Raw genomic sequence first — 14,494 nt, forward strand, 5'->3', positions numbered from 1 at the left:
TTTTTTTTTTTTTTTTTTTTTTTTTTTTTTTGGGGTCAGATCTTGCTCTCGTCCAAGATTTTTCACACCTAGAAGGAACTATACAGAAATTTCTCGATCCTTTCCACGCAAACCAAATCTGGATTCTTTTTTCTTTCAAAGATCAAGAGAATGCAGCAGATGCTGAAGTGATCTTCTTGTTCTAACTGGGTTTCTTTGATTATGATCGTATGCATTATATCCATGGAGAATTCTAAGGAAAACAAGTTTGTATGCAACTTTTGCCACAAAATCTTCACATGTGGGAAGTCCTTGGGAGGTCATATAAGAATTCACAAGAATGAGAAAGCACCACGAGTTGCAGAGAAACAAAAGGAAAGAACAAGCATCGTGAAGCTTCAAGTTCCATTAGAGAGGAGGAGAAGCAAGAGAGATTTAGAATCTGAGGTTGCCAATGGGAATTCAGGCTACGGATTGAGAGAGAACCCCAAAATAACACGGAGGTTTGCTGATTCGGTATTCACTTCAAGGAAGGAGAAGTTTTGCAGAGAATGTGGCGAAGGGTTTCAGTCCTCAGAAGCTTTGTGTTACCACTTGGATTGTCACTCTGAAAACAAGAGGGATAACAAAAGGCTTGAATATGATTACAGGATCATTCATCAGAAGCGGGATCTTATAGGAAATCAATCGGACGAAAGAGTACAAGAAGCGGCAATGAGCTTAATGATGATGTCTAAAGCTTTGAGATTTTCAGGATTGGAAGGTCTGAATTCAGTTTCGGAATCTTCTGATAGCAAATCATCTTCTCGCCATTTTAGAGAAAGTGACACATCTACCTCCAACTCTAATGGGAGATTAGAAATGAAGACACATTCTGAATACGGCGGCGAGAATTCCAACTCTGGAAATTTCAGAGAAGAACTCTGCAAGAAGGTTAAATTGAAAGTGTCTATTAATGGACCTTTTATGGATGACGAATATAAGATACCGGATGTCAAATTTGGAGTCAGGATAGGAAGATCAAGTGCAGATATTCTAAAGAATTCGATGAAGACTCAAAAGAATTATGATAAAGTGCCTGCAGCTTCTTACAAGTACGAGCTAAGAAAGAGGTTGAGAAATGATTTATATAGCCCTGATCTCTGGGAGGGTTCCAGCAGGAAGATAAGTAATGATTATTCAATCCAAAGCGGGATAGTTCGTACACAACATCACAGAGAAAGCCAAACAAGAATGAGCAATGGATACGAGTGGACGCATCAATCAGGTGAAAACAGTGTAAACATCACTACCAATTCTATCTCCATACCAGCTAGGGAGATAATCGAGTCAAGCAGTGGCAAAAACAAGAGTCAACAGGACACTTCTGGAAATGAAGAGAAGAAATTAGGGCCCAAAAGGAAACATAAGTGCCCAATTTGTTCCAAAGCTTTCAAATCCGGCCAGGCTTTGGGTGGTCATAAGAGGTCCCATGTGGTCGGAAGTTTAGAAGATGCATCTATTGTGACAAGGCAAGAGTCAAATGGGGTCACTGGTCTAATTGATCTTAATGTTCCTGCTCCTATGGAAGAAGAGGAAAGTGGGAGATGGGGTTAATTGCATTAGTAGTTTGGAGACAACTAGAAAAGAAATGCTAAGTTGCTGATGAGTCTGATCAAGGATCCAGGAGTATATAGCCACCAATCCAATAATACAGGCAAGTCTGTGATATGCTTCTATCTTGTCCTCTGATAATATGAGGTTATCAAACTTGCAGATGAAGTCTGTAGGGCAAGTTTTTGGTATTCGTTTTTTTTTTTTTTTTTTTTTTTTTTTTTTTTTTTTTTTTTTTTTTTTTTTTTTTTTTTTTTTTTTGTCTTTCTCATTCTTTTAGGTTCCTAGATTTTATACAGATTTTTTTTTTTTTTTTGACACACAACATTAGAGCTCATCCTCTTTTCCAAATTTGGTATCATGTCCAAATATTTGGGATTTAATTGGCTTGAAGATGGAGAGGTTACACAATTCCTAGACGTGATGTTAATTCTTTTTTTCTTTTATCCTTTTTATAATTTCCAATACAAAGAACTCCTGACCAATTTCTCTATTTTTCCCTTTTCGTTTTTGCCATGAATTTAGTGTAGGATTGCAGTGATCTTAGTTGAATTCACTAGAGAATTCAAGTTCTAGGAATGATCCTGATTTATGTAACAAAACCTAAACAGAGCTCAGAGGATAGTATATTGATTTAACCAGCGAATTTTTTAGGACTGTTCCAGTGGGTTTAACTTCTTCAGTGACGAACTTCTTATGCAATGAAGTAGCTTTAATTTTGAATAAGCTAAGATATTCAAGTCCATATCCTGTTTTTGTCTTCCTATGTTATTTGGAAATTACAATAGCAATGAGTTGTAGAGCAAATTTTCCAGGAAAAAGAAAAGAAACAAAACCTTTTAAGATAGCAGTAGTGGAGAAATCTTCCATATGTCTCTTGCATACTCATGAATGGTTCTGTCACTGCTGAACTTGTATGAACCAGCTGTGTTTAAGATCGACATCTTGGTCCATCTCTGTAAAGTACAAGTAAACATTAAAAGATTAGCAGCATGGCTTCATAGCATAGTGTAGAATCTGGTGCATACCTTTTGATCTCGATAGGCCTCATCAACCCTCTCTTGGCACTCTATGTAACTAGGGAAGTCCTTGCCAACGAGGAAATAGTCTGCCCGACCGAAACCTTCATTTCCTTCTAAAGATCCCATGAGTTCTTCATAGTTATGGGGACCAAAAACCCCACTTCTTACGAAGTCCTTCACTTCCTCAAACCGTGGGTCAGGAACAAACTATCCATAAAATCAGAATCATGAGATATGCTACCAAACTTAATAGAAAATTTTGGTTCCCTTTTCAAGTGTATGAAATGTTTGGCTTTTAAAAAACTATGAAAAATGGTTCGAATTATTTCCTGGTGGTGACAGTTTTTCACAAGTTGACAGTTACAAAAAAAGGAAGCAATAACTCTGTTGACATTCTTCTCCTAACATAGCATAAAAAGAAGAGCAAAAAGTCATATAAGAAAATAATAATAATAATAATAACAATGACATTTCCAAGTAATCTAAAAGATAAAATAATCACATAAACAAACTAGGTCTTGGTTTAACTTGTCAGGTTATATTTCTCCAGTGTTAATAACAAAATAGTAATTCCGAAGTCTAAGTTAAACCATTTGTGAAATTTCATGGATTAAACTATCATATTTGAAATTTTAGTTACCAGAACGTCGTACTATTCTCAAACTCAAGGGATGAAAGCATACTTTTTCCCTTAATCATTGAGCTTTTATGTTTAAAAGATTACTACCAATCCTGCTTGGTCTCCAACGAAGAGTTTCTAAGCTTACCTTCCCTTCAGCCCTTTCTTTTCTTAGACCAGCAATTTCATGCGCCCTTGCACCAAAGAGGAAAAAGTTGTCTTCTCCAACCTCTTCCCTTATCTCCACATTTGCCCCATCTAATGTTCCAATTAGTATGCAGCCATTCATCGCAAACTTCATGTTGCTGGTTCCACTGGCCTCCATTCCCGCCGTGCTTTTCAAAATCGAATTACATGACATGAAAAAAACAGTGCAGAAGTCAATACCAAAACCAGAAAAGTAATATTGAAGACTAACCTACCAAACCAAGTGTAGTGGCCCCAAAAGGAATAAGCCTCGATTTTTTTTCAATATAATAATTTCATTAGTTTAATGTTGGATCGGATGAGATTAAAATTGAAGGCTAGCAAGATTATCCAAACTTGTCAGTTTACTACCTGATATGCTGGGATAGATCACTACCAGGAATGAGCACTTCTGCTACACTCACGTTGTAGTCTGGAACAAAGACTACCTGTAACAAAAACAAGTTTTAAATCCGGAAGTGCCCATAAATCGGTAAAGCCAACATTGGTTTCTGTAGCTAACACTTTCGAGGCAAGAGAACAATATTTTATGATATTTGTCTGCCACAATATACCTTCAAAAGGTCTCCTATGTCACTATCGTTATTGACGGTAGCTCCAACATCAACAATAAATTTTACAATCCTCTTGGCCTGGACATATGTGGAAAATGCTTTCCCGCCAAAGATACAGACTCGAGGAACAAACTTAGCTTCTCTTTCCTCGAGAGTCATTTCTTTCATTTGTTTATAACGATAGACCACCCCCAGGATGTTCAACAACTGCCGCTTGTATTCGTGGATGCGTTTAATCTGAATATACATATTCTAGTGTTAATCTTAGAAGTAGCATATAAGCAACGATAATTTTATGAACAACGTAGTTGAAAAAACGAGCGAGTGGTCCTTGTCACTTTGGTCGTAGTACGAATGAGAAAATAAAAGTTTCTACAGTATGAGCTCCCTGCAGAAGGTGAAAATTGTTGAAGTTTTTATCTACAAAGTTAACCATCGAAGGACAGAAAATTACCTGTACATCAAACATTGCATCAGGGCTGACTAAATAACCAGTTTTTTCTTCAAGAAAAGAGACAACTTTCAATTTGTTTCTTCTTCTAGCTTCCTTCCATATGGACTGGAGATCCTCGTTATCAGCGAACTGCATATACAATCATCCATCACATTAACATCAAACCTAATTTTCTCAAGCTGCAGAGTAGAGACTTGAAAAGTTTCGGTTTTTACCAGTTTTACCTTTCGTAATATTGCCAGTTTCTCAGTATCTGTCACCCAGTGCTCCGTTCCAGTCCACTTTGTGATGATTCTACTCAGATCCGGATTGCAAAAACGAATCCATCTTCTCGGTGTCACTCCGTTCGTTTTATTTTGGAATTTCTCAGGCCACAACTGACAATAGATGATATATAAAATGTGAGTAATGTTTAGAATGGAAAAAAAAGCACAGTTTCATGTCCGCAATAGTATGTTGAGAAGGCTGTGCCATCAGTGGGATTTACCTCATAGAAGTCGCTAAAAACTTCGGTTCTAACAATTTCACTATGAATTTCAGCAACACCATTTACAGCATGCCCACCAACAACAGACAAATTAGCCATGCGAATCATCCTTGGATGCTTTGGATCAACTTTAAACGAAGCATCTACTTTATTTACAGTAACTTTGTCTTCAGACTCGTCTTCTTTATCAGGTAACGATTCCTCATCTATACTTTCAGCTTCCTCAACGAGATCGACCGCAGGCTCCTCCGCTGATTTTACTAGCAGTTCCATGACCGAGTCTGGTAATTCAAAATTTTCTAGAATTCTCATTTTCTTCAGCTTTTGTTGCAACAACTCAAGATCTTTTGTACCGTACTGAGCAATGATGGAATGGATGAGCTGAAGCCACCAAAAATAATATATTTTACTTCATTATCTGGAAGAAGGTACGTTACGGAGAATTCGGTGCATGTGTAGTGCATTTGTAGTCATATTCGTAATCATCAAAGGTCAACCTATCGATATCCTTACCTCCTTGTCAATCATTTCAATTATCTGAACATGTCGAGGAAATAATTCCTGCATGAGGGGGAAACTCCATTTTTCCAGCGCCTCGGGCAGAACTGTATGATTTGTGTAGGCGACAGTCCTGGGAAAGAAAAAAAAGTAGGGAAGTAACAAAACAAACAAAGGAGCATAGAATTAAAATAATCTGAACATTCAGTCTTTCGTATAAACTTTTGATCTTTTATGATGGGGAGTTCTTTGCATTATTAAGGAATTGGCAAGTGCATAAATCACACTAAAGAGTATAAAATGGAAAACCAAATTAGATGAGGAAAACGTATCACAACTGATTTTATAGTAGCAGCAAAAATATTTATATGCCAGTAAGCCAATAAAAGAAAACCTTCGCGTGATGTCCCAAGCTTCTTTCCAGCTCAAGCCTTTCACATCCATCAATATTCTTATCAGCTCCGGGATACAGAGTGTAGGATGGGTATCATTCATCTGCACAGCTACCTTTTCTGGAAAATTTTCCCAGTCCACAGACTCCCCGGATCTCCTCTCAAAACGTGCGACAATATCTTGAAGGGAAGCAGAGCACAATGTGTACTGTTGTTTCAGTCTAAGAGTCTTTCCCTCCAGTGATTCATCTCCGGGGTACAGTACGTAACAGATCTTGCAGAACAGGAACGTTAGAATCTTCTCCAGTTAACCACTTGGAGTTATCAATATATACGATGCATCATTAATTAATTTAAATTTGAATGTGCCTAGTAGTGTGGAAGATTCTAAAAGCAGTCAGTGCACTATTTATTTAAGGACAATCAATGGCCTAAATAATAGCTGAATTTTGCATTGAGAAATAGAAGCTACATAAGGTGCTGAGAAGATGATAAAAAATGAAACAGAGCTTCAGCAGGTTCATGAAATTTCCATACCTTTTCAGCTTTCTTTATGGCTGCATATGCATTGGCATGATCTCCAACATTGAAAGAATTCAAATCAAACTGTTCGGGAGCAACCTTTGTGGACCACAAACGGAGGTTTATGGTGGTTTTAGTTTTATAACCTGGTATTGGAACATCATAGGCAACAGCAGTTACATTTTCTCCTCCAACCCATTGCTTACTTCCATCTGCGCCAGAAATGACTTCACCATAGAATTTCACAGGATAGGAGATGTCGTTTCTTGGAATCTCCCAGGGATTGCCCATCTGAAGAAACAAAATTGATTCTTCAACACATGAATCACGAGACCACCAACCATGTTAACCAGCAGCAGTCAAGAACTTAAGACTTGCTTCGAGTTACCCAGATAGAATAAATACTATTGTACCTCTAGCCAATTTTCAGCCACTTCCTCCTGTCCATCTTTTGTAATGAGCTGTTTGAACAAACCATACTTGTATCTGAGTCCATATCCCCATGCTGGATAGTTCAATGTTGCCAGGGAGTCCAAAAAGCAGGAAGCAAGCCGCCCTAATCCTCCATTTCCTAGTGCAGCATCTGATTCCTACAATCAAGATATCCATTGACACCGACCATATGTATATCAGTAAATAAATTCACACAGTACAATTTAGAAAACTTGTTAGGTTAGTTTTCCATTTGAAGAAACTTGCTCCTTTTAGATTCTGCTATCTTTTTCTGGACAACATTCCTCTTATTTTAATGAACGATGTTTAATGGATATTAGAGCTCTTTAGTGACAAAATCTAAATATGTAACTCACTCAGGCCAGTTCATCTTAGATCTGAAATTGTTTTATCCATGTGACGAGAATAATCCTACGTTTCCTAAGTCCATGTACCATTATTTTGATAACCTCTATTGAAGACCAGAAATTGACGTACAACATTCTTCCTCGCCTATTAAGTTACAGCCGCGAGTTTGTATAGGAAAGAAACTCCATAAATCCAGAAATTGAAAGCCGTTCAACGAAGCAGGAAACAAAGAGACCAAGTGCAATTATCGGATATATCTCTCACCTGCTCTGCCACCTCCTCGAGATTACATCCTAACATTCTTAAAGCATCTGCATAAGCTCCTGATAGTTCTAAATTTCCAATTGCATTTAGCAATGCCCTACCCTGCAATCAAACCATAATATCAAACAAACTCACATCAATGTCATCTAACAGGCTTCTCGCAGATTCAAAATAAGTTGCAAACTATAATCAGTGATTCTGTGTTGACAAGAACCTGTAGAAACTCCATAGACAGATAGTAGGCTTGCTTCACATTCATCTTTTCATAGTAGTTATACGTAGCATTCCAATTGATGATAAGCATATCACGAACACTTTCAGCAGTAGCATAGAATGCCTTAGAAAGCCCAAAGCCCTCCGGAGAGAAAGAAGGCGTGAATTCCGAATGGTACTTAATACTAGCAGCAATGGATTCCGAATCTGGAAAAAAGGTATCGCAGTCGTCTACAACTATAGGAAGAAAAATTCTCAATAATTTGGGAAGTCAATTCCATCGACAAACACGTATGCATTCACATCATTGCAGATACAATCGTCGGATGAAATCTCAAGTCAGTTTCACGCAATTTACCTTCTCCGTTGACGCGCTCCTTCAGTTCCTTTTGTTGATCGTTGGCTACGTTCCTAATGCATAGCTTCCTTCTTGCAGAACTCGAAACCGAAGTTCTAAACAACGGAAGCCTCGTCCAAGTACACCGAAAACTGGACTCTGCAGTGAAACGAGAGAGGAATTTTGAGGACTCAGGATTAGAATGAGCGCAGGTCCATGATAATCGCAATCCCGCCATTGCGACTCTTTGTGAGGAAGACGAAGAAGGAAGGTATTCTGTTTCTTATCTCCAGTATTTGTGAGTGCTGAGAGTTCAGTCTTGGCGGGTCACCAGACGCACGTTAGAAGCGCGGGAGATAAGAGACCTCAACGTCAAGTGGGACCCACAACTTTGCCCACGTTTTTTTTAATTATTATTATTTAAATCGCCTCAAAATCAATAATAAAAATAAATTTATTTATTTTTGAAACAACATTTTTTTTTAACTCCAAAAATTATATTTATTATATTCCGAAATAAATTATATTATTGAAATTAGAGGTAATTTTAAATGAAAGCGTGAACAAGTATCCAATCGAAGATTTATAATTTAAGGTAAAATTAGAACTTAATTAAATAAATTTGGACAACGTGCTCAAAATCAGTCTTAATCTAAGCTAAGTTGAGTCCACACATACGTACGTACTCACCTAAACTCTAATAATTTTTTCGTGTGAATTATATATTCAATTTAAGGATATATTATAAATTTAGATATTTTTGACGAAAATTAAAATTAAAATTAAAATTTCAGGGCTTCACATTAGATGGTCCAATTTTTTTGGGCTCTTTCAAATGATATTTTTGCAAGTTGAGCCACTCACCGACCAATAAAAATATCTACCTTTTTCTAAAATATAAAAATTAAAGTGCTTAATTTTATTTACAAATTACTCTTCAAATTTTGTATTTTGTATTTTTTTTTTTTTAAAAAAACAATACTACTCCTAATCTTTTAAAATAGTGTTGGAGTAGAAAATTTGTTGAAATATTAAACAAAAATTCTTAGAATGGGTTAATCGAAAAGTATTCTAGTCACCTTCAAATGAAATTCTATTCATAGGACAGTTTTGAAAGATATTTTGCCGTCCAATGCCACTAAATCATCAAATCTGTTCCTATTTAACGGAACGCTATTGGATCAAATGACAAAGACATTGTTGAGAAAAAGATAGCTTTTCCCGGATGAAATGTTTGTTGCTATCTGTTACAATAACGAATTATTCGTTTAACTGAATAACTAAATAAAATAGATAGACCCTTCTTTTCGTCTTAGGTCGACAAATCTTCTCCATTGAAAGATCCCCTTCCCCAAGTCAAACTGGTGCATGTTGTTGCACCGGGCCGTTATACTAGGTGCTAAAGAATGGGTGTTTTATATCCATTGAGTAAAGACGGATTGTAATTATATACCAGTATATCTTGAGGATTATAATGTTTGAATGCATTGAGGTATAATCTGATTAGAACTCTGTAAATTTTGAAAAATACAACATTAAACCATAAAAGTTTTGATTTTCAAATGAAGGTTGGATTGTAATTAGAGGTGGAGTTAAAATAATAATTATTAAAAAAAAAAGTGATACGTGCTAAAAATGGGGACGCACGTGCGCCGCGCACTCTCGACAAAATTTAAATAAATGAAAGGAAAAAAGAAAAATCCCAATCGAGAATCCCAACGGTCTAAATTTGTAGGGCAGGAGAACGAATTTCAAAATATTTCTTATGTTTTGTAGCGAGTGGGAGCGTACAGTTCTCAGATTTTCCGCGTCGCCTCCCATCGATCTGTTTCGCCATTTTCAATTCTATCTGTGTTAAAGGATTGAACGCACTGAAAATCCTCAAGAACACGACCCATTATTTCACTTTCCTTTCAATTTTTCTTCCTGCTTCGATTTTTCAGGTATCGTTCTCTCTCACTTTCCCCTTCTCGATTGTGTTTGTTGGGGGTTCTATTTCCAGTTCATGAATTTGGTAATTCATCTATCTGTTGATCTTATATTCGTATTTACACTGCATTTCTGTAAATTTTTCTACGTCTTTGAACCCTCATTTTCCGTTCAAATTGTTAATTTGTATCGTTATCGGCCAAATTGCTTAGAATATGTGCTTGGTTTAGCTTTCAATCCCTAATCTTACAGTCTAGTTTATGCTAGAATTGCGTTCTGCATTCTTATTTCCAATTTCTTTTTTTATAGTCTTCAAATGGAAAAACTGTAGTGTTATTTTATTAATATATATTTTGCCAATCTACTGTAATCTTAGAGTTATTTTCGATTTGAAATTGATGGCCTTCTCCTAAGTAGATCTTCTTAATACCATTTTACAGGTACCAGCTATATTCACCAGATCCCTTGTTTTAGAGCTGCTTAGCTAATAGTTCATTAAAATTCAAGTCTCTTTGTACAGCCAGGATGTTTAGTTTCATGAAATCCCCCGCGAAAGTTTCTAAGCAGAATTCTGTAGATCCTGGATTAGCCGGATCCGGTACTAATCCTTTTGATTCAGATACTGAACCTGAAACCAACCAACCTCTCAATCCTGCAAGAAGAACTTCTTCCGAGCCTGCGCTTGTTATACTGAACTCCATTTCCCCCAATCCTTTTGATGATGATGACGATGATGATGGTTTTGTTGGAAGAAGAGGTACTGCAACTTCTTCAGCCTCTAAAAACGGATACAAAAATGCAACTTCTTCAGCCTCTATAAACGGATACAAAAATGATTTTCGTGACTCGGGAGGATTTGAGAGCCAGAGTGTGCAGGAATTGGAGAACTATGCCGTATATAAAGCTGAGGAGACCACAAATTCTGTTAATAACTGCCTGAAGATCGCTGAGGACATAAGGAGTGATGCTACCAGGACCCTTGACATGTTGCATCAGCAAGGTGAGCAAATTGAGAGGACCCACAGGATGGCTGCTGATATGGATAAAGATCTAAGTAAGGTAGGCTTTTTACTAGTTTTCAATCGACACATTTATCCTGAAATGATTAATTGGCCCATGTTGTTTTGATGTATTTAAAAAGAGAATCAGAGTATTCAAAATTTGAAAGTGAACTGTACTTGGCTTGCATGTTACCGAAGCAAATACGATTGCATCGATAAGATATTCCTTTCCTTCTTCCTCTATGGTATTTACGAAATTTGGTTCTTTTCGGGTTATAGTTGATGGTTATTTCTCAATTCCATCTCTACTACAGAATCAGATATGAGAGTTTCTTCTCATCCAACTCCTCATGAATGAAACGATGGATAGATTGAATCATGGGATAACTAATAACATTTTAGTTTGCAAGGAATCTGATATCCTAGCCAGAAACTGAATGAAGTGATTTTGTCTTACTTTTACTTTTTGCTTTTGTATGAGTTCTTTCCATTTGTTAATAGTTTCCTTTTCATTACTATTAATTGTAGGGAGAGAAACTTCTGAATAATCTTGGAGGCATGTTTTCTAAGCCATGGAAGCCAAAGAAAACCAAAGAAATTACAGGCCCTCTCATAACAGCAGGTTATATTTTCATTGGTTCTTCTAACACTGCCATTCCTATAACTTACTGCTTCTCCCATTTTATCCGCTATTGATTATGTCCATAATGGCCGTCCAGATAATTCATCTGGGAGAACTGAAAACAACAAGGAAGAAAGGGAAAAACTGGGTTTATCTACGGGCAAAAAGAAATCGGCTACTCGAACACCACCTTCCGAATCATCTGGCGCAATGCAAAAGGTCGAGGTGAGAGCATCGGCTGTTATCAATTCACTATCTTAGGAGTTTATAGTCATTATTATGGTTTCAGATTTAAACAATGGGTAAGAATATTTTTTCAGGATGAGAAGGAAAAGCAAGATGATGCACTCTCAGATTTAAGTAATATCTTGGGTGATCTGAAGAACATGGCCGTGGACATGGGAAGCGAGCTTGACAAGTAGTCATACATGCCATCCATCTTTTACTCAATTTAGAGATTGCTGTATTATTACATAGCTCTGAATGAATATTTTCTGGAAAATGCAGGCAAAACAAAGCTCTGGATCATCTAAGCGACGATGTCGACGAGCTGAATTCTAGAGTGAAAGGCGCCAATCAACGAGCTCGCCGTTTGCTTGGGTAGTAAAATCAGACACTCTAATTCTTCCCTTCTCTTTGTTTCTAGCTGGAATCATTTCGTTCAAACATTCTTTAATAGTTTGTGTACTTCTTCTGTTCTTTTCTCATGTGATTTTTTAGTTTATAATAAGTACATTGCTTCTATTCTTTCAAGGAAAAAGCCTGTTCCTTCCTCTTGTTGAAGATAGATAGCAGCCATGAATTTAGACAATAAGAGTTAGATACCATTTTCTTTTCTTTTCTTTTTTACGTGAACTGTCCAAAAATGGAAGATAAAAAAACTACAGTAAAAAAGATAAAAAGGTAAGAGAGACTCAGAAGGGGCTTTTACATACATTATGTTTCCATAGATTCAGACAGTACACAACCTATACAGCAAAATTACATTAATTCCATAAACAGTAAAAGATATATGAAATTTCCATAGTACCCCTCCAAAGAAAGAAAACCTCATGAATCCTGCCATGTCGGCAATCTGTACCTTATACCTCCAAAATTAATGAAACTCATGGGTTTCTTTTGAATCTTACCTCCGGACCCGACCACCTATGAACTTGTCTTCTTTTTCTTTAATACTAAAAAAAGGAGCCCAAATCTTAAAGTAAATACCTTGTCATTTCCATGCTTGTTTTTGCCACTTTTCCACATCAAAATGAACTCGAACACTTGGACGCAAAAACAAGAATGGAAATAGCAACAATAACCTGAACGAACCAAGAAAGAAAGAAAGAAAGAAAGAAAGAGAACAAGACAATACGACATTGAACAAAAACTCGTCCACTAATTAGCATAGTCTTCTTCTGACTTCGTCGATCACATACGAGGATTATATATTCTTCTTGATTCTTAACTAATAGGACTCAAGAAGAAAAGGGTGGATGATATATGTTGTACTGGAATAGCGAGAAAACTGAGAAGAGAAATGGCCGTCTTGGTAAAGAAAGATTCTTTTTGCTCTTTCTTTGCTCTCTCTTTCTCTCTTGTTTCAGTTGTGAAGAGGGTTTGGCCCGGATGGCACGAGTCTCTTCTCGACGCCGTATTGAGGGTCAATTTGATTGTGTGTCAGCAATGGCAGCGGCAGCGGTGGAAGGTAGACAGGGAGGCGATGTTGGTAAACTCTATGAAGGTGGATACATAAAGAACGTGAGTTTTCGCGAGTGAGAGCATCACAAGGATGAAGCTGTTGTTTGTGGTGAGGCGAGTGGTGGCGAGGGGTGATCGGAGAAGCTTCTGGCACGGTGGTGGAAGGTGGATGATTGGAGAGTCTGGCGGCCGTAGAAGAGAAGACGAAGAGGAATAAAACTATCAAGATCATCATGATGAGCTGCCCATTGGTGGCAAAAGATGAAGAGGGAGAAAGAGAGGCTTTCATTTTGAGTTTCTGATACAGAGAGAAAAGGACGGGGGGAAGAAAGGAGATGAAGAAAGGAGAAGAGATGGTGAAAGTGAAAGGGAAGAAGTTTAAATGCAGAGCAAGAGACTCATGAGGGGGGGAAATATTATTATGGCCTTATTGACAGAAGGGACGGACTGGCTTGAGGGACCTGTCCATTGGCCAAGGGTATAGTTGGCAATCATTTTCACTCTTCATTCAATTTTTTGCTCTCACTTTCATCATGTACGTTAAACATCATCGGTTGATCATTCCCATCTTTAGTTCAACGGTTCAGATCATCTTTATTTTTCAATATTTATTAACCCATGCAAATATTACCTAATTTTTATTCAAACTCTCATTAATGAAAGAAATAATATATAATAAGAAATTTGAGGCAGGTTGGTTCGCTGTTGTCCATTGTATTAAAAGAAATACGAGCGAAATGTAAGCTTCTAATCAAAATGACTTAATGAGTAAACGTAGAAATGACGAGCATTTTGAATTATTTAAGTATTCATTCAAGAAACATCATCAAACTATTGGACATGAGTGTATCCATTTAAGTGAGCCACGCCGCGAGACGATTAAGTTCGTCTGTGATGCTTCGGGGAATACAACTCTTAGCACAGAAAGCACTCCAGAAGCTCGAGAGAGAGAGGGCCCGTTCAAATAAAATTATGAATAAAAAGTAGCACATGACAGAGTAAATTTAAATTTAGTGGATTTTTTAGTCATTTTATATAGAATTCGGCCATATTATTTTAGATCTATTTAATTGTTTAAATATAATAAAAGAAATTTAATATAGTAATTTCTAACGAACCTTAGAGATTACGTGAGCATTAAACTAGTAAAATAAAATTAATTTGAAACTGGTAATGATCGAATAATAAAGATATTAGTAGATATTGTTCTTAAACTAAATTTTCTTTTTTTCTTTTTTTTTTTCAAATTTGATTATTTATATTTCATTTATGATAATAGTAACAATAATTAATGAGGTTAAGCAAGTTAATCCACGG

General features: G+C 36.7%; 3 protein-coding genes across 6 annotated transcripts; 2 read left to right on the plus strand and 1 right to left on the minus strand.

Moving 5' to 3' along the window:
* The first annotated feature begins 222 nt into the window (after nt 1-222).
* LOC111467366 lies at nt 223-1,575 on the plus strand. The gene has a single exon (XM_023112227.1). The coding sequence runs from the start codon at nt 223-225 to the stop codon at nt 1,573-1,575; it is 1,353 nt and encodes a 450-aa protein (XP_022967995.1).
* Nucleotides 1,576-2,260: 685 nt separating this feature from the next.
* Nucleotides 2,261-8,252, minus strand: LOC111467708 (alpha-1,4 glucan phosphorylase L-2 isozyme, chloroplastic/amyloplastic-like). 2 transcript variants are annotated; one of them, XM_023112712.1, is made up of 15 exons: nt 7,964-8,252; nt 7,607-7,842; nt 7,393-7,494; nt 6,741-6,917; nt 6,343-6,618; nt 5,808-6,079; nt 5,429-5,546; nt 4,916-5,296; nt 4,653-4,805; nt 4,429-4,557; nt 3,975-4,211; nt 3,772-3,848; nt 3,362-3,548; nt 2,601-2,801; nt 2,261-2,528 (listed from the first exon to the last, which is right to left on the minus strand). In XM_023112712.1, exons 1-15 carry the CDS (start codon nt 8,178-8,180, stop codon nt 2,412-2,414), a joined length of 2,880 nt encoding a protein of 959 aa, XP_022968480.1. In that variant the 5' UTR covers nt 8,181-8,252; the 3' UTR covers nt 2,261-2,411. The 2 variants fall into 2 exon arrangements, with proteins under 2 accessions (XP_022968480.1, XP_022968479.1); XM_023112711.1 differs by having other exon boundaries at nt 4,644-4,805.
* A 1,440-nt stretch (nt 8,253-9,692) lies between these two features.
* LOC111467582 (putative SNAP25 homologous protein SNAP30) lies at nt 9,693-12,327 on the plus strand. 3 transcript variants are annotated; one of them, XM_023112549.1, is made up of 6 exons: nt 9,693-9,885; nt 10,392-10,930; nt 11,401-11,494; nt 11,592-11,719; nt 11,815-11,912; nt 12,002-12,327. In XM_023112549.1, the coding sequence occupies exons 2-6, from the start codon at nt 10,397-10,399 to the stop codon at nt 12,096-12,098; spliced, it is 951 nt and encodes a 316-aa protein (XP_022968317.1). In that variant the 5' UTR covers nt 9,693-9,885; nt 10,392-10,396; the 3' UTR covers nt 12,099-12,327. The 3 variants fall into 3 exon arrangements, with proteins under 3 accessions (XP_022968317.1, XP_022968314.1, XP_022968315.1); XM_023112546.1 differs by having other exon boundaries at nt 9,694-9,885; nt 10,312-10,930; XM_023112547.1 differs by having other exon boundaries at nt 9,876-9,956; nt 10,312-10,930.
* Nucleotides 12,328-14,494: the final 2,167 nt, after the last annotated feature.

This window comes from Cucurbita maxima, unplaced genomic scaffold (assembly GCF_002738345.1).
Source record: "Cucurbita maxima cultivar Rimu unplaced genomic scaffold, Cmax_1.0 Cma_Scf00034, whole genome shotgun sequence".
In the NCBI taxonomy this organism is placed as follows: domain Eukaryota; kingdom Viridiplantae; phylum Streptophyta; class Magnoliopsida; order Cucurbitales; family Cucurbitaceae; genus Cucurbita; species Cucurbita maxima.

Bases quoted from the DNA above. Each gene is read 5' to 3' on its own strand.
- LOC111467366 (XM_023112227.1), top strand. From the start codon at position 223: ATGGAGAATTCTAAGGAAAACAAGTTTGTATGCAACTTTTGCCACAAA.
- LOC111467708 (XM_023112711.1), bottom strand. From the start codon at position 8,180: ATGGCGGGATTGCGATTATCATGGACCTGCGCTCATTCTAATCCTGAG. The intron at 7,843-7,963 runs GTAAATTGCGTG...TTCTTCCTATAG, and splicing joins GGAGCGCGTCAACGGAGAAG to TTGTAGACGACTGCGATACC. The intron at 6,080-6,342 runs GTATGGAAATTT...CTGTTCTGCAAG, and splicing joins CCATAAAGAAAGCTGAAAAG to ATCTGTTACGTACTGTACCC.
- LOC111467582 (XM_023112549.1), top strand. From the start codon at position 10,397: ATGTTTAGTTTCATGAAATCCCCCGCGAAAGTTTCTAAGCAGAATTCT. The intron at 11,495-11,591 runs GTTATATTTTCA...ATGGCCGTCCAG, and splicing joins AGGCCCTCTCATAACAGCAG to ATAATTCATCTGGGAGAACT. The intron at 11,913-12,001 runs GTAGTCATACAT...TGGAAAATGCAG, and splicing joins ATGGGAAGCGAGCTTGACAA to GCAAAACAAAGCTCTGGATC.